The sequence below is a fragment of the Thunnus maccoyii genome, chromosome 16, assembly GCF_910596095.1.
Source record: "Thunnus maccoyii chromosome 16, fThuMac1.1, whole genome shotgun sequence".
In the NCBI taxonomy this organism is placed as follows: Eukaryota; Metazoa; Chordata; class Actinopteri; order Scombriformes; family Scombridae; genus Thunnus; species Thunnus maccoyii.
In genome coordinates this window covers 14,655,515-14,677,362 of record NC_056548.1, presented here as the reverse complement: position 1 = coordinate 14,677,362, position 21,848 = coordinate 14,655,515, and the positions used below count along the sequence as shown (strand labels likewise).

Here is a 21,848-nt window from a genome sequence, read left to right as displayed (position 1 = left end):
GATCACGCAGGTGGTAGCCTGTTGGAAGGTCTTTGTCCTCTGTACGGTCTGTGCAGCTGATCCATCAGACTTCAACTCTTGAAATAATGACTGGTTTTGTCAGATCACCTATACCCTAGAATAGAAGAAAGAGGTGATTTAACTTAACCTATTTCTAAAGGAGGATTGAGGTGAAGCTGTCATTGACTCAAATACAAGCAAATCTGTTGCTTTGCTTGTAATGTTTGAAGTTGCACATGAGCATATGTCTCGTGCAAAAGAGATTTTTGATCTGAATGAGGTTCTCCTGGTAAAATAAAGGCTAAATTAAAAGAAAATGTAACTTTAGCTGAGTTACAAGTTAAGTTGTGTTGTATAGACTTCCTTTTCAAAATGTTTGCAATGGCAAAACTATGACTTCAAATCTTCATCTTTAAACACAGGAAAAAAAGACAAAATTATCGATTTTCAACGGATTGTTTATAGCGTTCTTAAATTTTAACATTTCACAAGCAGTTCACAAGAATGGTAAGGCAAGACACCTTTGTATAGTACCTTTCAACAACAAGGCAAAAGTGTTTTACATAAAACATAAAAGGCATTAAGAAAGGAAACACAAGACATTATAAAAAGACACATTTAAATTGAACTTAAATGAGAAATAAACTAAAATAGAATAAGAGACAAAACAAGAGAGTAAAAATAACAGTGCAGCTATGGTGCAGTGTGAGATATGAATAAATCATCCCAAACTTACTTTAATAAAAGAAAAGTCTAAGCTTTGATTTAAAAGAACTGAGAGTTGCAGCTGTAACCAAACTTTAATTGGTAAAACTTGCAAACATGTATAAAAGACTTCTTCAGGCATTTCCCCCTTAATTCCTTATGCAGTAGCAAAAACAACAGTCTCACACTGGTCAAAATGAGTGCTGTACATACAGCAGGGAAACTAAAAAGCAAAACAAATCCCAAAAACCACTGAACTATAAGTGAGACTGAGATGTTTAATGAGGCTGCTGAAGCCACTGAATTCTGAGCAACAGTTTGCAGATTCAAATAAAAATTGTGAAGCTGTAAATGATGCAACATGCAATGGATAAGCAATAATTAAAACCCTCAACTACAAATGCACTTGTTAAACTACTTCCGGGATATGTGGCTCCGCCCTCTTAATGGTCTTTCTTATGGTACAGAATTTATGTGTAAGAGCTGATACATTTTGCCAATAGATGATCTTTGTAAAGCACCAAAGTTACATGCAGAGTGGATCAAATCAATTATTTAACTGGTAAAATCATCTGTTAGGAAAGTCATTGATGTGCTTTGGACTGCAGCTCATCTGACTGTACAGAGTGCTGTGTTAAATCATCATGGAGAAAGTGCAGCAGATGAAAAACACCCTCCAGCTGTGCGTAGACAGACATCAAGACGAGCTACACAGTTTGAGTCGGGACATTTGGAGCCGTCCTGAACTCGCCGGTAATGAAACACATGCGCAGGAGAGACTCGTCCGCTTTTTCTCTCAGGAGGACCAGGCATGGACGGTGGAAAGTCACTACAAGCTGCCGACCGCATTTCGGGCCAGCTGGGGTCCGGTCGGCGGCGGGGAGGGTGACCCGGTGCTGAATGTGGGGTTCCTGTGCGAGTATGACGCGCTGCCCGGTATCGGGCACGCATGTGGGCACAACCTGATTGCAGAGGTGGGAGCTGCGGCCGGTCTGGGGCTGAAAGCAGCTTTAGAAAGCCAGACTGAACTACCAGTCCGAGTGAAGGTAACTGTGAAGTGTCTCTGCAGGTACAGTTCAAAAAATAAACAGCTACAAGTGAAACTTTCAAGCATCTTTGTGCCCGGCAGAAAACCATGTGACTGACGACGTCACCTATTTTTGTTTTTCTGACTTACCATCTGACGACGTTGTTTACGTCATATGTTGGCAGGGGCGGCCGTGGCCACATAGGCGGTCACCTAGAGCAGTGGTTCTCAAACATTTTCATGTCAAGGACCCCTAAACTGACATAAATTAGACTACGGACCCCCATTTGATTAGATTTTGTCCCAGGGCCCCCCATCTGATCAGATTTTAGTTTTTCATTAGTCATTGTGTCACTAACCCTAACCCTTATGGATGGAATTATAATGAAAATAAATTATTATAAAAGTAGGGAACCAAATGAGTGGGGAGGGTTTTTCTTGTGTGCTTCTATACAGTTTTTGGAAATACACACTTGTTCTACCCTCTTAACACTTTTCCTCCCGTTTTCCTCCATAAACCTGTACAGGTTTGTATCTGGTGTGATTTTCAAAGCCTTATTGGTTGGTCAGTTTTTGTCTGACAGCCACCAAACCTCATGTGCTACCTCAGGCCCTGCCAGCAAACACTCATTGAATGGCATCTTGACGCCCACTTGCCTTTTTGTTCAGAGAACTGGGAGGACTGGAGGAACTGTTGCTGCACTTTTTTGGGGGGGCTCCAATCTAAAATCTAACCTGGGGCACCAACATAGTCAGGGCCGGACCTGTGTGCTGGTAGTTTATTCACTTCATTGTACAACCAAGTGAAGACCAGTTAACAATGTTGCCGTTTCGTCGTGTGGTGGTTATTGATTCACCCCAATGTCCTTTCGAATGACATGCTTCCTTGCTCATTTTGAACAACCAAGGAAAATATTAGAAATAGAAAAAAACAGTTGTTTCCACCGTTTCCCAGGTCAAGAATGAACCTTCACCTTCAAACCAAAATCAGTATCAGGATGACTGACACACATGAACTGAAATAACTAAATTAAATACTTTTACACCAGGTAACTGTTCTGGGAACACCTGCAGAGGAAGATATAGGAGGAAAGATCGACCTGATCAAAGCAGGGGCTTTTGCTGACATCGACCTCGTCTTCATGGCTCATCCAGCTCAGCAGGATGCTTCATTCCTCCCTTGTGTTGCGCTCCATGAGTATGTTCTATTTTTTACAGCTTGTATTCACAACTTCTCTGCGTCCTCTCTCAGTCAGCACCATAACCTTGACAACCCTTTATGTTGATGTCACACAGGGTGTCAGTGAAGTACCATGGGAAGGCATCTCACGCATCTGCATACCCCTGGGAGGGAGTGAACGCCTTAGACGCTGCAGTGCTTGCCTACAATAACATCTCTGTACTCAGACAGCAGCTCAAACCAGAGTGGAGGCTTCACGGTGAGGACCATGCAGAAACTGTAATAGCATTAGTTGAGCTAAGTTCATTTTTTAAGAAGCAGCAGTTGCCAAAACAATCTCACCCCAAGGTCTGTTTGCTTTTAAGCCAACATGAATGAGATTTCCTCAATGTGCTCAGAAAAAAGGAGACTAAAACATCTATAATTCTACGATAACTGAGCAAACTCCATCTTCTCAGGAAGGTCGTGTGATACGATCAAAAGCTCCACATCAGCTACCAAATTGATTCCGTGGATGTGAAATTATTCATTATTAGCATCATTAGCTTTTCTCGTTTCTGAAGTAGTAAGCAGTGCTCAAAAATCACCATCTGTAGTAACTTTTGCTTCTGTGTATTGTCTTTTTATATTATAGAAAAGTACACAGTCAAATGTAAAGGGATTTTTTTGATCTCTTCACTGGAAATGTGAAATGACGCACAACTTTGGCTTCCAAACCCGTATAAATTGTGTAAACTGCATCCCTTCTTATCCTCCATCTTGCACATTGTCTCCATTTTCTTTACCACAGGCATCATCAGACACGGAGGGCTGAAGCCCAACATTATCCCCTCCTACACCGAGTTAGAGTTCTATCTACGCACACCGCTGGTTAAGGATCTTTTTGACCTGAAGGCTAAAGCGGAGGCTTGCTTCAGGGCAGCCGCTGCAGCTACCGGCTGCCAAGTAAGCTCACCTAAAAGTGTCGTCTTCCATTTGCTTCCCTCTTAGATCCCTGATATGTACATCGACAAAGTACACACGTAGGAACAAACAGTGGATTTTGATGAATGTTGGAGTTGACTCCGCTGTTATATAACATCGCCCTTTTTTAACATATTCCTGTAATTATGCTCAGAGTGCTGTGTTATTGTTACATAACTCACCGTTATCTTCAGGCTGCTTTTCTCCTATGTCTGTACTTGCTTCAAGCAGTTTTTACTCGTATTACAGAGCATGTATGGCTTCATATATTGTTAATATATGATCTCTTCTGTGATTTGACGTCAAATTTTTGTACCCTATGTTTTATGAGTGGGGGTATACTTGTGTTTCCTTTAGGTGGAGATAACCTACCCAACCCATGCCTACTACAACATTCTGCCCAATGCTACACTGGCAAATCTGTATGAAAATAATGGGAAAGCTTTAGGGATTCAGTTTCCAGAGCAGCCAGCCAACTTCTCTGGTGGGTAAAAATGAAAATTTCATAAATACAGGATTCTTTCTCTCTCTGGTCTGTGCAGAAGAAATGTATGCAGCAAAACTCTGATCTAGTTTCACAGGCTTTTTTTGTATTTCACAGATCACAGTGAATTTCTAATTATCTGGCAGGTTCCACAGACTTTGGCAACGTATCATTCATAGTCCCGGGTATCCATCCTTTCTTCTACATCTGCACCGATGCGTTTAACCACACAGAGGAATACAACGAAGCAGCAGGTAGGCAGGTTGTGTCTTTTGAGAACAGCCGTTGTTGCTGTAATGAAATTGAATTGCGCTACGATCAGACGTTTTTTTAGCCATCATCTCTTTCCAGGTCACTTGGTTTGCCTGTTTAGTTTCTATTTACCTCCTCTGCTTTCTGTCCTGTGCCAGGAGCTGAAAAGGCCCAGTTGTACACCCTGAGGGCAGCCAAAGCCTTGGCTATGACAGCTGTGGATGTGGTGTGCAACCCTGATCTGCTGATGCAAGTGAAAGAGGACTTCAGGCTAGTCAAACTGAAACACGAGAAATGACTAGAGGGCAGCAGCGCAGCTTTTGGAGCTCCACGAATACACTAATAATAATAATAGGAAAAAACAATAAAGAATTTTAGGACATTTTATAGCTGACAGCAGTCAGGATTGTGTCACTAGAGCCAAAGAGCACATTTTGGCAAACAGCAATTTGCTCGGGTGGTAACCATCGCAGGATTGAGCAGTACAACTGCAGCTCAGTGTGGTACGTAATATTTATAACAACAAATACTTCCTTCGTAGAGTTGGAGGAACTCATGGGCACAAACTTAGAGCCAAATTGTGTTGTTGACTTGTGCTTGGCGAGGTTGGTCGTGTGTAATGTTCTTTTAGGTGGTGTGGTGCCAGGAACTGTTACCTTTGCACATGAAGTAATACTGTAACCACCACAATTTTAAAAACAAATATAGCTTATGGAGAGTATACAAGTGTAAGCTAACCATCCTACAGACCCACAGAGCTGCTAGCATGACGGCAGACTCTTAGTCTTTATTTTAGATGTTTGACTTTGACTTCAATGTGATTTTATTGATGATGATAGGTTTTTTTTTGTTTTGTTTTGTTTTGATTTATTGTACTGTAACCACAATGGAAGTTAGCTTAAAACCTTATTGTGTCATCCTGACACAATAATGCCATCCTTGACATTTTTGTGCATCTGACTGAATTCTTCCTTTTTGTAATGTCAAATAAACTAAACCAGGGGTTTTTCAAAGTCTGAGACTGTGAGTCTCCCCTCAGACAAAGCTTGGAAAAAGGTGTGCCCCCTTAGTTTACTTGCTTAGTTTCGCTCAATTCCTGGATGCCTATGGGATCATGATTATGTTATTTGATCCCACAGACACCCAACAATTGAGCAAAGATAGACAGATATATATATTTATATATATATATATATATATATAGATAGATAGATAGACTTCAGACTACACCAAATACATAAAAAAAGGTCTGTCTGAAGGCATTCATTAGTTTCTGACTCTGAGAAAGTAGGAAAAACAGTAAAATTCCCCAAAATGACTGTATTTCTGAGCTATGTCTTTCACCAAATCACACACATTTAGGCTATTCTATGTGATCTGCTTTTGATTTGACTAATGTAATAATTAATGTAATATCTTTTCACTTCCACTCACTGAACCTCCCCTGAAACTGTTTGGAGCCCCCCTTGGGAGGTCCGGTTCCCACTTTCAAAACCTCTGAGCTAAACTTAACAGTCATACAAACAGTATTTATATAGAATATAATTTCTATTCTTGCTCATTTTTCCCTCTTGACGTGATGAGGCAGTGGTATTGTGGTATTTGAGTTCTGCATCTTTTTGCAGTCATTCTGCATTCACACATTTAGATTTCTGGCCATGCTTTCAGCACACAGGTCAATTCAAAACCTTTTGATACTTAATCCTTTTTAGTGATGCCTTTGTTCATGTTTTTTAGAGGATGATGATGCACAAAGTTTGAATTTTCACCATGCCCTCAGGACCATGCTTTGATAAAGAAAGAGGAAGCGTTATTCAGTACAATCCACACTTTTCCCTGTGAAAAATGAGAGAACTAATTTATGTAATGTATATATATCCTTTCACTTCACATGTGAGCAGTTAATGGTATTACAGAATGCGTAGTTTATATGCTTTGGTATGAATGCACATTAGCAATCAGACTTTGTGCCAGGCAACGAGAGAGAGAAACCCCGGAGCTAGTAGCAATCCAGCGTCTAATAACTGTGAAAGCTTATCCTGCAGCACGGTTGAAATATACTGTATAAGAGAGCAGGAAAATAGGATAAAGAATTTGGGGATCAAGACTTGAAGAGGTCGGAAATGAAAAATGGCACCAAGTCCTTCAACTGACAACGGAGTCTGTAGTCACAAATGTGTCTGTTTGTATTTTAGTCGATTTTAATTGATGTCTGTTGATAGAAAGCAAGATTAAGCCATGCGTCTCACAAAATTATTACATGTGGAGATTTAAAACGTACAGTAGTGTGGTTTTATTGTTCAGCATAAGCTCTGCTCAAAGAATTTTCACATTTTCCCAAAAAACAAAACATTTATTTAACATCTTCTCACATATAACATCCTTTCAGATTTGGAATTTAATACTTGTATTTTTTGGTCAATATGTTTTCTTATAAACCACCAAAAGATATTTTGTATGTATCGTTTGCTTAACAAAGTATAAAGTTTTTTTAAGCTGAAAAATATGATAACACTAGCAACTAAAAGGTCACAGTGAACCCTCAAAGCCTCACAACACCAACAGAGGAGATGAGCGTCAGTTGTATATAAAAAAAAAAGAAGAAATAAGGACATTTAAAAAAAGTCAATACAATAATCAGTGTTTGGGATTTACTAAACATATAGTTTTACATGTGTAATTTTAAGTTTTAATTGCTTTCTTTTACTAAACTTTGTCAAATCACACAAATGCAATGCAGTAGCTCGACAGCAAAGTGCATTGATACAAAGATCACAAAAAAATGTAACATATACTGAGTCATACTAACGTGCTGCAAAAGAAAAGCGAAACTTCAAGACTTCAAAAAGAACCTGATTGTCAGGTTTTTAAAAAGATTTTTTTTGTGTTCTGTTGATTGTCAAGTCTAGCTCATATGCAGGAGGGGAGGAGATGTCGGAGATCCGTTTTTGTGAGCGTTAGGGTTTTTATTTCAAAAGTCACTGCATTGAGAACTGAAAGCGTAGCAGAGTTCAGCTGCGTGATAACACAGTTTGTGTTTCATCTCTCTGTGCAGTTAGAACATCAGGCGACGGCAAAAAAAAATAGCAAAAAAACAAATGTCTTTCCATCAACACCACATGAAACCACATACTGTACATTTGAGTGAAACCAGTGCAACTCATCAGTTTTAAGTGGCTGGGTCAAGAAGGCAATAGTCCCCATCTGGCAGTGGTCCTCATGCATCTTACATACAGTTTCTCTGTCTCTGCATCCAGTGAAAAGCATCAAGTGCAAAGTCTTTTTCCTGCTCTTCAAATATGAGCCAAGTTTACTGGAGTCCCATCATGGATGGCTCTCACTGACGATGCACCTCTACATTTCTGGTTATGAGTAGATGGACCAGTAGATGATATTAAAGAGGATGTAAGCTCCAGGAAAGACAACCCGCGAGTACTTGTCTATGGCGTGGGTGTCTATCCAAATGTTCACGTAGCCCCTGGATGGCTTCACCTGGCTTGCAATCTGTGGGTCATTCAGCGCCATCTGAGCCAACATTCGCTCCTGGCGGCCACCGTTCTCTGGCATCCCATAATTCCCTGTGGTGTTGATATCCATAGACCCGTAGCCAGTGATTTGGGGGTCTATCATCATCTCGTCCGGGTTGCCAATGCCGCATGTACACGGCAGCTGAGTGAGCATAAAGAAGGGATTAAGTCATTTTGACACTTTTACTTTTTGCAAAGTCATAACGCAAACTAAAACAAGAATTCATTAGTTTTTTAAATGTTTATCATTTTTCTGCAAACTCAGGGCCTTTACATAACTTCAGCATGAAACATTTATAAAAGGATGTTTGTGCTTGAAATGTTCCCCGGGGTACGTGGGCAATTTGGCTCCATATGCTGCAGCATTTGGCAGATTAAGAATAGCAATATAGCACGCAAGCTGTAGTCTTAGAAATAATTTGCAATCGCCCCAAGAGCAGTTTAAAGTGAGCCAATTTAGAAAAATATTTATGGTTTTTGGAAATGCACATAAATTATTGATTTGTGCTTCTACCAGTTTAGAAATATTTTTAAATATGTCAGTATAAAATTAGGTTAGCTTTGTCTTGTGTTCATTTAGAGAGAGCTATTAAAGCATCTTTTCCATCTAACTTTTCATATTTGCAGCAATCCAGGAAGCAACAACAGCAATTTTAACTACAAGAGGAGACTTAAGACTTATCTGTGTTTAAATCAGCCACGAGAGAGCTTTTAAATTATATTAGCCATACAAAACTGTGGGTTTGATTTTAGTATTTCTTTGATAATTTGATTAAATCTTTGCATCTGCCCTCTGCGCACAGCTCTAAATCTATGAGGTAATGTTCAAATTCAGAAGGAACAAGCACCCAGCAAGGAATAAATGTGTGTTGCATACCCAGACTGTTTTTCATTAATAATTTATGCAAGAGATCAGAGCGACATTTGCTTGCTTATATTTACAGCCAGCTTTCAGATCATTGTGGCCTAAAATTAAGCTTGGCAATGTTGCACTTGCTCACATTCGCTTTTTTTTTTTCTTTTTTTGGAGCAGATTATGACTTCCGGCCACAAAAACTGCCAAAGATCATTACACTGGTTTAAAAAATGTGATAGTTAAAAGACCAACGTTTCAAAGATTAACTGTACTTCTAACTGCAGGCAATGAAGAACCAAAGAAAAAATAACAAGAAATGACACTTACTCTCTCCCTCAGCTTCCTCTCTTTCCTCTCCTGTACGGTGGAGAGGTAGTTGACTGCCGCGTACTCTATCACCGATAAGAAGACAAAGACAAAACTGACCCACAGGTAAATGTCCACTGCCTTGATGTAGGAGACTCGCGGCATGGAGGCGTTGACCCCGGTGATGATGGTGGACATGGTCAGCACTGTGGTGATGCCTGGAGGGAAGCACACAAACTGTTTGATCACAGCAGCCCTTTTATGCACCGATACAACTAAACGCTAAATAACACAGAGAGAGTTTCTGATATTTTTAAATTGTGCAGTAATATATTTAGATGCTTATTATTTGTCTACTTGTTTGGTTTTTCTGATGTTTCACTGTAGGGAAATTCTTTTTGCTCCCCAACTTTCACAGCAAGGTCAAACAAGATTTGGTCAAAACCTTGTATATGGCTGGACTGTGTATGAAACGCTAGAGGCCTTTCAATTTGAAACAACGGATACAGGAAGTGACGACATTCGGTCGACTGATGAAGTTACACTATTGGTCGGCCAAAGGTTGGTGTAAGTTACCATTGGTGTAACTTCATCACTCAGTCAGTCATTTCTTTTAGGAATAAGCCTTCATTTCTCAAACTAAATAATTTTTTAGTAGCACTAAGCTTGTTTGCAAAGATCGTGCCCTGAGAGGGAGAATCTATCCTACCTAGAGGGACCCTGGCGGGGACGGCCCTGCGGTCAATCCAGAAGGACACCCAGGACAACATGACCATCAGGGTGGCAGGGAAGTAAGTCTGCAGCAGGAAGAAGAAGATGTGGCGCCGCAGGGTGAAGTGGATGTACAAACGATTGTACCAGCCTGCAAAGGAGAAATATCACCGTTAAACACAATGTCATACGCTAGCTGCTGATACACAGAACAAACACTTGAACCAAAGGTTCTCGGCTATTCTGGCACGGAAAGATAGAACACAAAATCCTTTTTATGCTTCAGGTTGCTCTTGTGAGCTGGAAAGTGGCATGTGGTTATAAGACAGCTGCAAGGCTTTCACAGTAGCTTTTCAGCACAGTACAAGTAGTTGGCAGTAGTTTGATTCATTTCGTTTCAGAGTAAGGATTAAACATTTGTACATTCTTCTTGGTGTTACATTCAAGGAACACCGATTTTATTTAAGGAAGACTTGATACTTTAGTTGGGAAAGGCTTATAAAGTTAAATGAGATTCATTGAAGTTGTAATTCAATTGTGATGGAGTTTTTACATACATGATGTATTCGGGCTATTTGCATAATCACTTCAGTTGACTGTGCTGTATATAAAATACTTGTTTTGTGGATTACCTGTGCTGCTGTAGAAAGCCAGCTTGGTGGTGGTGTGAAATTTCTGGATGAGGAACTGGGAGAGAGATATTCTGTCATCGGTGTTCAGGGATTCATTGCCTTTCTTCCAGTACAGCATCAGATCGTCATCTGTGTATGCATCTGGAAGGAAAAAGTAGAAGTCAGCACATGTGTAACAAAGTAAATCAAAGCAGATTTTGTGTGAAAAATACTGGATGTGAATGTGAAGAAAAGATAAAATGAAGTCGAAAGCACCGCTAGCAGTCCCTAGTGACTACAGTGTTCATTACACACTATGATTTTGTTGTCTTAGAGGCTCATCATTAGTGGAGCTACAAGGACGGTGTCTTTCATGGTGAAAGACATCTGAGATTTCATGTGTAAATATGTTGTTAATTGGTAGAATAACCAGACTTCACATTTATGCAAAAATCCAATATTGCCATAAAACAGTCCTGTTCATTGATTTCCAAAATTGCCAAAATGGCCCAATATGCCAAGTGATGTTAAAGAGATCATGGTATAAAGGGTATGGCAAAAGACTAATTTATATTTGTTTTAATTAATCTTGTCTCGAGGTATATATTGTCATATCACCCACTGCTGTTGCCAAGTTTCATAGCAATCTGGTCACTAGTTAGCAAGGGGAAAAAAGGTGTGAAATACTTTATTGATATGTTGATAATCCACTCACAGCTCTCAATCTCCAGTGAGCAGGTTTGGGTGTCCAGAGGGAAGCGGCTGAGGTCCATGTTGCACATGGCAGTGACAGTGACTCTGCAGTAAAAGATCACAGTAAAAAACATTTACTGTAATTTAACTTCTTACAGAAACAGCAAGAATGACAGTTAAATTTCTGTATATGGCTGCTTTTGTTAGTTGTCCAAAACCAAAACAAATGGAGGGAAAAGAGACTTGAGCTGTGTGCGTAGGACTGCTGGCTTCCATTGTTTGTTGTGACATTTGTTTTCTCTTTGTGATTTTTTTAGCACATTTTAGTCTTCTTTTTGAAGTGTTGTTTGTGCCCTTTTTCTGTCTTTTCTCCTATATTCCCATCAATCATCCTTATGCCAAGCTGTCTTTGTAAATATGAATTTGTTCACAGATTACTTGCTTGCTTAAATAAAGGTTAAGAAGTCCTTGCAGTGAACTGGCAGATGTAATAGTGGCAAGAATTTGGCATTCTCTTCTGATAACCTACTGTTGTCACTCTTGATTGCTACACTGATTACAATTTTGAAAATGATGTTCGACAAAATGTATCGCAGCCATGCTGGTTGACCTTTCACCTGCTGTGAAATTCATCAAAGCAAATCAGTAGTGACCTTTAGCAGTGTAAACTGATCTTCGGATGTGGTTTGTTTTGGTGACATTTCTGTTTCTCTCTTTTTTATATAGTTGGTTTTAAATATGTATCTTTTAAATATCTGCCTATATTTTTTATGCTACAGTGAAATAAACTCTTCATTTGACCACTGTATTCCTTTGAATGCAGTTCTCTGAGAGGAATGGCCAACGTCTTTAATTTTATAAAAGTGGTTGTTAGGGTTTTTTAAACAGGACTTTTAAAAATTAGTGTGGGCTCTAACAAACCTAAGAAAAAAAAGTTCTGCTGCTGCTGTGTTTACCTGAGACTGTAGAGGACGTTGCCGTCTGGATAAACCCTCAGCATGACATTGTCGGTGGTGGTGTCGTGGATGAACGAGCGCTTGGAGTGGACGAAGAACATGTCAGGAACCCAGATCTTCTTCACCAGGCGACTGTCGAAGGTCATGCTCTGGTTGTTGGTGCTGGGGAACGCCAGCCGCTCGTCCTTCCAGTAGTGACGCAGATACAGTGTCATGGTAAAATCCTGTGGAAAGAAAACAAAATAGAGTGTTGTATCTTGCAACATATAACCAACCTAAAAACTAATTAATCTTAGACACATTATTCCATACTTACCATATCCACCTCAGAGATGGTGTCCAGACTTTCAACCTGAACATCTACTCCGACTGGAATTGGAGGACCTGAAATTCAATGGACCATGAGTCCATTAAATGCATACAGTAACAAATTTAAAAATATTTCTACATAAATGCTTGTTGAACATGCTTTTCTGCTTCATTGTAAATGTGACAGTGGGCTGAGAAGTCAACGCGACCATTACAGAGACTGCTTTAACCTTTAGCTTCTGATATCTCATTTCTAAAAATTCAGATCAACTGCTCGTGCCACGACTGCGTCGGGCTGGCTGGGATTCTATTTTTGACCTATTTCAGCCTTTGTACTCTGCAGCATCATCCTCTAATAGTACACAAATACAATTAGGTCACAAGAATGGATCAAAGTTGATGCAGCGGTGGATGAAATCCAGCTCTCTTTTCCACTTTCAGCACAGACGCACTTGATGGTCAAAGCGGGACGCAGCGAAAAGAATACTGCAGGGTCACTTGGTGTGTCTGTCAGCAGCAGATTGTTGTGTGATTAAAAGAAGTTGAAGTCTGATAGAAAAACGGCACGTGTTTATCTCTTCGGCATGAAAATGAAAGCCCTCATGGCAGATTTTTTTAGTTAAATACAGCTCTCGTGTCTGAGGTTATTTACCTTATAAGATGAATAAAAAGATAAAGACAGATAAACAGATTCTAAATATATATTCCACGACAATCTTCTAGTAAAAACAAAAGCCTGTGTGCCTTTATCTCGAAGTAATCCTGCAGTCCTAAAAGCTGACATCAAATCCCTCTAATATACAGTAATGCAAAAGACATGTATTAACACTCTTGTGATGTAAAGAGCTGAGCTCTGCCTGCGACAATTGGAAACTCCAGCACAGCTTGCATGGATGGTGTCATTAAGGGCTCCAAGAGCTTAGCTAGGACAGTTCAGACCAAACCAATGACCACTGCACAGATCTTATCCTGCTGCACTTGATGACTGACCACGCAGCCTCTACAGTATCCTCACCGAGTTGCAATCATGGACACAGCTTGCATTTAAAACACTTAGATGCATTTTTTTTTCTGACCTCCAAACGCTGGCCTCATGGTGAAATCGTGGTCTTCTATTCTCAGGAGCTGCTCAGATTTTGTCATCAGAGATTTTGTCATGTCTGGACTTCGTTTGTAGATTGGGCTGTAGAATAAAAAAAAAAAAAAAGACAAATTTGGTCACAGTGAGGCTGTAAAACATCCTTTTCCAGTCCAGTACAATAAGCAAATGAATTAAACTAACAAATAAAGTAAAAATCATCATAATGTTTTCATTTTTAAAACTCACCTCCCAGATTTGTGACCTGAACCCCCATCCATTCTGGTCTCTCTTCGCGACCTGTTGATTGACAACAGTAATAAATTAATTAATAAGAGGATCTGTTATGGCAACGATGCAGCACTGTAAAAAGTAGAAAATGTTGCAATTTTATTATTTATTTATGTTTTTCTTCTAAAATGCAACATTTCTGTGTTGGAAAAACTGGGTGATGTCTTTTTACTTTTCTTTACAAACTTTTTTTTTCTTTTTCACTTGTAATATATGATATGATATATTTTGACTACAGTTGAAACAATTTGTTGAACAACAGATATTTGGACAATTAATCGTCAAAAGTCATTCGCAGGTTGCAGCTTCTCAGATGTGCAGATTTTATGCTTTTCTTTGTCATATATGATGGTAAACTGAATATCTTGGGGTTTTGGACTTTTGGTGAGATAGAACAAGTAATTTTAATATATCACCTTGGGCTCTGGGGAATTACATTTTTTTCATTTTCTGACATTTAATAGACTAAACTATTAATCAGTTAATTGAGAAAATAATTGTTTAATTGGATTAATCAAAATCAAAATAATCATAAGTTGCAGCTTAAAGTTTGAAATGAATGATGATGTGTGTGTTATTTTAAAGGCTAAGTCTCCATGTGTTTAGAGTAACAACAACAACTTTGCAATTTCTGTTTTGTTTTGACGCTTCTCACTTCCTAAGGAGACGTATTATATCCGGTTACATCACACAAAGGGCACAAGTGCATTTCCTCATCGCATCACTCAATTTGAAGGAAGCCAGATGTTCTCTGGTGTCACTTTTCAAGAGGGCTGCCTCTGTATTCTTGTCTTTCAGGCAGCATTTTCAGGCCACAGGCAGAGAGAGAGAAAGATTGGGAGAAAAAGAGATGAATTCCAAAAACCCTAAAATGGATTAATAGAGTAGAGCATGCTGTGATAGACAGGGCCAAATCCCTGTGACAACCACAGACATGCATTAAGGAAATACTACAGAGAAAGAAAGAGGGGGGAGAGAACCCCCCCCCCCCAGAAAAACACCAACATAAGATGAGAAGCAAAGGAGAGGGTTTCACTGGGTGCTGGCTGCACTGTTGTGATGGGCAATGGGTGCTACTCTTCTGCGTCCATCCAGCAGCTGGTTCCTAATCCTCTTGGCAGAAATGCCTCTCCAATCCCCTCTCTGCGTGCCTACACCACACAGCCGACTGTCTGTCTGCACACTGCTCTACTCTGTGTGGCCGCCGCTGTTTCTGCTGTTGTCTCCAGCTGTGGGGCCTACATGCATCTCTGCAGGGGTTGCATCAGGGTCAGAAGGCTAGATTCTTGCAGAGGTCACTCTGGATGCATTAATGTATACTAATGCGTGACAGTATTGATGTATATGATACTGTGAGGCTCTTTAAAGTCAGACAGTGCAGTTATTTTTTTAGTTTGTATGCTTTAGATGTTCATGTGGAAGTGAGAAAAAAGCAAAAGTGGGAGAGAGATCTGAAAAAAACTCATCCAAGTGTGTTTTTTTTTTTGTCCCATAAATCCTCTATAGACTTCTCAAAAATTTCTTTTGAAGCTCACAAGGGTTTTCTTCTTGGATGTGGGACTCTGCTGTCCTACACAAATCCCCCCTCTTCATTCCTCCTCCTCAAGGCAGCGAGTGAAAAAAAGAAAAGAAAAAAAATCGAAGCAATATAGCGAAAACTCCCACAACCCAATCCAGCCGCTTTTACAATTTCACACACGGAGAGGAGGAATAGAGTGAGGAGAAACAGGGAGAAGAAGAGTTTGACTTCTGAACAAGCGTATGAGATATTCCCCCTGCTGGAAGAAGAATCAGAGATTTACATTTGATTTGTATTCTCAGACTGTGTGTCAGCAGAGAGAAGACTGATGTGAGAGGACTTTTAACTAGTTGGAGGGAGAAAAAAAAAAGTGTTGCACAGATTTGATAACAAGATGACGCTGGTGTCTAGAGATTACATCACTGCTTTGAACCACTTGTGCTCTCTGTCTTTGGCAGAATTTCCACAGATGATTACGATTGTGCTCCTCTCATACTTAACGATCATCTTAGTCACCTTAGGGCAGAGACGATCACTTTAAATGACTGTAATTTCAGAGTATTGTTTAGATTTAAAAAGACAGTTTTAACCCTATTCTGTTTAACCATAAATGTTACCCTGTCATTTATTCTGACAGTATGTCATAAAGAAGCTGTGCATTATATCAAAACATTTATCTCACTCAGATGATCCTAATAGCGAGCAGATTGCTGTTTAATGTCGCCTCTGATCTATAAATAACAGCAGTTACAGCATGAAAAGTGATACTGTATCTAAAGGCGGGGGGGGGGGGGGATTATGATTTGACAGGGTTTGTTGAATATATTAAGTGAATGCAAATCATTCAATGCTGATAGCATTATGAGGCGCACAGTGCTGTACTTTGCATGCTTAGGAAAATCTTATCATCTTCACCACAGATTAATGCAAAAACAGTTTCTCACTTGAGGCTGCAGGCTGCAGTTGAACTCTTTACGGATATTTCTATGAGAAAAAATGTTTTATTTACAAGTGGAATGATGGGAAAGGTGTCCAATTTACATTTGAATCTTTAATGGGAAACTTTTGTCTGAAAATGTGTATTTTTATGTATCAGATAACAGTCAATATTCCAGTGTAAATTAGTATTTTTCTGAGTTGATCTTGCTTTCAGCCAATGTTTGGAGTAATCTAAGGGTGTTTAATAAACTTTGAACTTTGGACTAGAGCTGAAAGCATTAGTCGATTGATCGATTAGTAATTCCACATAATTAATCAGCAACTATTCTGATAACGGATTAATAATCTGAGTCATCTTTTTAGCAAAAATGTCAAACATTTAGTTTTAGCCTCTCAAGTGGGATGATTCCCTGCTTGTCTCTGTCTTATGTGAAGGTAAATGAATATATTTGGATTTTGTTGTGTTGGCCGAATAAAACAAGCAATATGAAGACATCAAATCGGGCTTTAGGAAATTGTGAGGGACTCTTTCACAATTTTCTTTTATAGACCACACAATTAACCAAGACAATAATTGACAAATTAAGTAACAATGAAGAATTGGAGAATTGAATTCCCTCTGACAGTTTTGGTATGTATGTAAACCTTCAGATTTTTTAAATACCCGATAGCATTTTGACAAACACATTGAAGCGATTCCATGTTTCCTACACAAAGGATCATTCCAACTGACTAATATGCGCAAAATGAACAGAATCATTTAAAGTAAGCATCATTTACTTTACAAAAGCTAAGATACTTTGTTAACATTTAATATAAAAGTTTTGTAGTGTAAATGTCACATTTCCTCCACAACAGATTTGTCAGACTGCATCTCCACATATAAATAAAACATCTAATATTCTTATGTACAAACCCTTAAAAATCTTTCTATCTCCACTCCTAAATGTCATAGCCAATCTAATCAATAGAAAGTTGAACTGAGGACCTTTTATCAATTCCCACATCTAGTTCAGTCCCGACTAAAACGTTTAATCCAATGATGCATTAACGAGGCAGCAATTAGCCTAAATAATCACCTGAAAATGACATTGACTACAACTGCTCCCGGTGGGGAAAACAGTCATTAACTGGCCTGCAGCAGTTGTGGGGCAAGAGAACACAGCATTCACCAGTAGTACATAAATAGATGTGGGGATTTAGGTCTCCCTCTCTCTCTCTCTCTCTCTGCTCTCCAATCTGCTGTCTGAATAAGTGTGTTTTCAGAGGGGGAGGGAGAAACACAGGTGACACAGGAAACACAGGACAACATCGTGTAAACCTAAAATAAAACATCCATAGAACTCTCATGAAGTCCTTATGGGAAAGAGACTTTTAACAAATCAGTCTGTTTGCAGATTTAATATTAAAAGCTTAATGGAAGCAAATAACATCCTGTTGAAACAATGAAAACATGCATTATAACTGATGCACAGCCCATTCATAACTCCTTTGACATTACCTGCTTTGTTTGTAAGTCTCCAGCTTGTGACCCCTCGGCTGAGCCATCTTCCCAGCTGCACCCGCGAGCCAAACACAGAAGAGCACAAGAACAGCATCCACCTGCATGGTTCACATTCCCCAGAGGACGAACCTCTCCTGTCAGTCAGAATCTACTCCCCTCCAGGGCTTGGAGCACTCTGCCTTCCTGAGACATTCCCTTCTCCAGCGTCGGAGCCGATAAGAGGGGAGAAAAACAGCAACAGCAGCAGCAGTAGCAGCAGCTACACTGGGTTATTCTACGGCCTGAGTGGAAAACATCCTACGGTGCTTAATCTCCACAGTGGGAAAAGCAATTTTGACTAAACCCATAAATCCTTGAGCGTCAGATGGTACAGATTTGATCCCTCCAGCGGCGGATGTGCCTGCCTCTCTGTGCTCTGCTGTGCTCAGATATCCTGCACTATGATGTGCTCTACTCTACTTTGCACCGCCCAGAAACACCAATTCTCACAATGATGCAGCGTGCTCATTTGTAAGGTCAACGCTTTACACAGAGAGGCTGGGAGGAAGTCTGCGTCTGATGTGAAAGGATTCCTCTGATGCTGGCAGTCCCGTGTCTGGCATGTCAAAGATGTTTTTTTCACATTCTGCCAAAAACTGACAACGCTGCGTCTCTGCTTGGTGGTTCGTGATGTTTGATGAGTGTCTGGTTGACAAGAAATTGAATCTCTGACATGAAACTGTGCAGTAAATGTAAGATTTTATGGTTGCTGAATTATTTACATGCTGTGGTGTTTTTGTTTTTATCTCAGAGGATCCAGATTTTAGAATATTTTGGGATGTTCCAAAAATGCTTAGGCAATCCCTGCAGAAATAAGGCCAATATAGTTTTTAATCAAGAAGCTCACGAATAACTGGCAGGTAATGTAATATGCAATATTGAGATAGTATAGAAACCTTTTTTTCTGCATTTATTTCACTTTTTTAAAATGTTATTTTGTAAGACGATGGATAAAAACTGCAGGTCCCAACAGACGACACCATTCTGATCATCACACACCTACCAGTCTCCTTTACGAACTCATAATAAAATTAATAAATGGGTGTGTTTGTTTAATTTGGTGACACACTGGAGGCTGTATCACTATTTGTCTGTCAAGGCATGCTGTCCATCTGAACGCACCAATCAAGAATCGTCTCTGTGCCAACGTCACCGTCAGCCAGACCATGTGTCTCCCTTTTCTTTTTTTTTTTTTTTAGCAGACTGACAGTTGGATTATAAGATCATGAATTTGGGTTAGCGCCATGGACGTCAATCTGAAAATTGGTGTGAGTAATGTGAGGTATTGTTTGTGTTTCAGATTTGTGGGTCTTTCTTTACAGTAGACTTACTGACTGTGTGGATAAAATCAGTCTCGTATATTATGCATTTAAAAATATTCATGATTCACATTAAGCCTATAGTTGAGACATCATATGTAAATTGAATTTAAATGGACAGAAAACTGTTTGATGATGTTGTAAAAGATTATATGGCTGCAGCTTAGTCCAGTCGTATACTTTGACTGCAGTAGTAAGAATACAAGTAAAACTCCTGAATGTCTCATAATTGTGGCTTCATAATCACAGTGATAGTTATTAGAGCAGCTTTTTCTTTGGTATTATATAGTAAACATCTTACCACTTGGCCACCTGCATGTGCAGAGACTGGATTTTTAAGCTGACATCAATATTTGTAGCCAAAAAGTCCACTTGTGGTAAATTCAATTGATTGGACATGATTTGAAAAGGCACACATCCGTCTGTATATGGTCTCACAGCTGACAATGCATATCAGAGCAAAAACCAAGCCATTAGGTTGAAGGAACTGCCTGCAGAGCTCAGAGACAGGGTTGTGTCAAAGCACAGATCTGTTGCATTGAAGGTTCCCAAGAACACAGTGGCCTCCAAAACTCTTAAATGGAAGAAGTTTGGAACAACCAGGACTCTTCCTAGATCTGGCTGCCCGGCCAAACTGAGCAATCGGGGGAGAAGGGCCTCGATAAGAGAGGTGACCAAGAACCTGATGGTCACTCTGGCTGAGCTTCAGAGATCCTGTGTGGAGATGGGAGAAACTTCAAGAGGAACAACCATCACTGCAACACTCTACCCTCCATCTGGGTTTTATGGTAGAGTGGCCAGATGGAAGCCTCTCTTCAGTGAGAGACACAGGAAAGCCTGCTTGGAGTTTGCAAAAAAAGAATCTAAAGGACTCTCAGACTGTGAGAAACAAGATTCTCTGGTCCGATGACACCAAGATTTAACTGTTTGGCCTCAATTCTAAGCGTCATGTCTGAAGGAAACCAGGCACTGCTCATCACCGGCCCAATACCATCCCAACAGTGAAGCTTAGTGGTGGCAGCATCATGCTGTAGGGGTGTTTTTCTGCAGCAGGGACTGGGAGACTGGTCAGGGTTGAGTGAAAGCTGAACGGAGCAAAGTACAGAGATATCCTTAATAAAAACCTGGTCCAGAGTGCTCAGGACCTCAGACTGGGCTAAAGGTTCACCTTCCGACAGGACAATGACCCCAAGCACACAGCCAAGACAACGCAGGAGTGGCTTAGGGACAACTCTGTGAATGTCCTTGAGTGGCCCTGCTAGAGTTCTGACTTGAACCTGATCGAACATCTCTGGAGAGACCTGACAATGTCACCGACAACTTGACAGAGCTTAAGGGGATCTGCAGAGAAGAACAGCAGAAAATCCCTGAATCCAGGTGTGAAAAGCTTGTTGTATCATACCCAAGAAGACTCAAGGCTATAATCGCTGCCAAAGGTGCTTCAAACTAAGGTGCTTCAAACTAAGTACTGAGTAAAGGGTCTGAATATTTATGTCAATGTGATATATCAGCTTTTCCTTTTTAATAAATTTGCAACAAAATTCTAAAATCATGTTTTCGTTTTGCCATTATGGGGTATTGATTGTAGATTGATGAAGGGAAAAAATTAATTTAAACAATTTTAGAATAAGGCTGCAACATAAAATGTGAAAATAGTGACAGGGTTTGAACACCATCTGGATGTACTGTACATCAACCAATATGTATTTTTGACACATTAAATTTAGTCATTGAAGAATTCTAACTTACATAAGTGATGTTGACGTTGTTCATAAATTACTACTTTTCTATTATTCCTGATCTGAGACTATTTCCCCTGCAGAACTGGGCTCGCATATATTACACCTCACTATTTGTAAAAAAAGACTTTGTGACAAATAGAGATGCTTACAGCAAAAATGTATCAGTTTAAGAGCTGCAACGATTAATCAACTGAAAGAAAACAAATTGGAAACTACAGCACATTGATAATTGATTCACCATTTTAGTCATTTTAAATACAAAAGATGTACTGTTTTCAACTTATCAAATATGATGATTTAATGCTTTTATGTGTCACACATGATAGTAAACTCGGTATCTTTTTGGTTTTGGACCATTGGTCAGACAAAACAAGACATCTGAGGATGTCACCTTTGACTGGGACATCTTAACAGTCATTTTTTCCTGACATTTTATAGGCCAAACAAATCATCAATAATGAAAATAATTGTTAGTTACAGCCCTAATCAATTCACCACTGTGAAACAGGATTTAGATGTAACGATTTTCTTCAAAACTGTCAGGAATTAGTTGAATCTTACCTCCTCTGCCTTTATCCTGATTAACTTGGCCCACATATGGTACAGTAAACAAGTCAGACCAGACAACAGGGACAAGCTACTCATCATAATGAGATCCTGTACTTTGTTTGTTTGTTTAGTTTTGTACTGAGTGCACAAACTATCACCAGATGTTAAATTAGTACAAAAACTGACAGGTGTCTGGTCTCAGTGTAGAGTACACCACTGTTACTAGGTGGTACTACGTCACGCTCTGGCGTTAGCCAATGAAAGATCGTTATGTTTTCGCTAATATTT

General features: G+C 39.6%; 2 protein-coding genes across 5 annotated transcripts; one reads left to right on the top strand and one right to left on the bottom strand.

Annotated features, from left to right (window-relative positions):
* Positions 1 to 454: 454 nt before the first annotated feature.
* Positions 455 to 5,627, top strand: LOC121880870 (peptidase M20 domain-containing protein 2-like). Of its 2 annotated transcripts, none has more exons than XR_006091652.1 (7): positions 455 to 1,751; positions 2,782 to 2,930; positions 3,029 to 3,171; positions 3,703 to 3,857; positions 4,233 to 4,359; positions 4,477 to 4,613; positions 4,770 to 4,860. XR_006091652.1 is itself a non-coding variant. In XM_042388454.1 (7 exons), exons 1-7 carry the CDS (start codon positions 1,350 to 1,352, stop codon positions 4,907 to 4,909), a joined length of 1,224 nt encoding a protein of 407 aa, XP_042244388.1. In that variant the 5' UTR covers positions 455 to 1,349; the 3' UTR covers positions 4,910 to 5,627. The 2 variants fall into 2 exon arrangements, 1 of the variants encoding a protein (XP_042244388.1); XM_042388454.1 differs by having other exon boundaries at positions 4,506 to 4,613; positions 4,770 to 5,627.
* A 1,121-nt stretch (positions 5,628 to 6,748) lies between these two features.
* LOC121881490 (gamma-aminobutyric acid receptor subunit rho-1-like) lies at positions 6,749 to 21,791 on the bottom strand. 3 transcript variants are annotated; one of them, XM_042389297.1, is made up of 11 exons: positions 21,573 to 21,791; positions 17,909 to 18,106; positions 13,908 to 13,958; positions 13,657 to 13,763; positions 12,588 to 12,655; positions 12,272 to 12,495; positions 11,338 to 11,420; positions 10,644 to 10,784; positions 10,010 to 10,162; positions 9,322 to 9,518; positions 6,749 to 8,280 (listed from the first exon to the last, which is right to left on the bottom strand). In XM_042389297.1, the coding sequence occupies exons 2-11, from the start codon at positions 18,013 to 18,015 to the stop codon at positions 7,978 to 7,980; spliced, it is 1,434 nt and encodes a 477-aa protein (XP_042245231.1). In that variant the 5' UTR covers positions 18,016 to 18,106; positions 21,573 to 21,791; the 3' UTR covers positions 6,749 to 7,977. The 3 variants fall into 3 exon arrangements, with proteins under 3 accessions (XP_042245231.1, XP_042245232.1, XP_042245233.1); XM_042389298.1 differs by lacking the exon at positions 17,909 to 18,106 and having other exon boundaries at positions 6,750 to 8,280; XM_042389299.1 differs by lacking the exons at positions 17,909 to 18,106; positions 21,573 to 21,791 and adding an exon at positions 17,487 to 17,727 and having other exon boundaries at positions 6,750 to 8,280.
* Positions 21,792 to 21,848: the final 57 nt, after the last annotated feature.

What these genes read in the sequence shown, in the direction of transcription:
- LOC121880870 (XM_042388454.1), top strand. Translation starts at nt 1,350, where the DNA reads ATGGAGAAAGTGCAGCAGATGAAAAACACCCTCCAGCTGTGCGTAGAC. An exon ending in CCTTGTGTTGCGCTCCATGA is followed by an intron (nt 2,931 to 3,028) that starts GTATGTTCTATT and finishes GATGTCACACAG; the next exon opens with GGTGTCAGTGAAGTACCATG. An exon ending in ACCAGAGTGGAGGCTTCACG is followed by an intron (nt 3,172 to 3,702) that starts GTGAGGACCATG and finishes TCTTTACCACAG; the next exon opens with GCATCATCAGACACGGAGGG.
- LOC121881490 (XM_042389297.1), bottom strand. Translation starts at nt 18,015, where the DNA reads ATGCAGGTGGATGCTGTTCTTGTGCTCTTCTGTGTTTGGCTCGCGGGT. An exon ending in TCAGGTCACAAATCTGGGAG is followed by an intron (nt 13,764 to 13,907) that starts GTGAGTTTTAAA and finishes TTTATTCTACAG; the next exon opens with CCCAATCTACAAACGAAGTC. An exon ending in AACGTCCTCTACAGTCTCAG is followed by an intron (nt 11,421 to 12,271) that starts GTAAACACAGCA and finishes CTTTTACTGCAG; the next exon opens with AGTCACTGTCACTGCCATGT.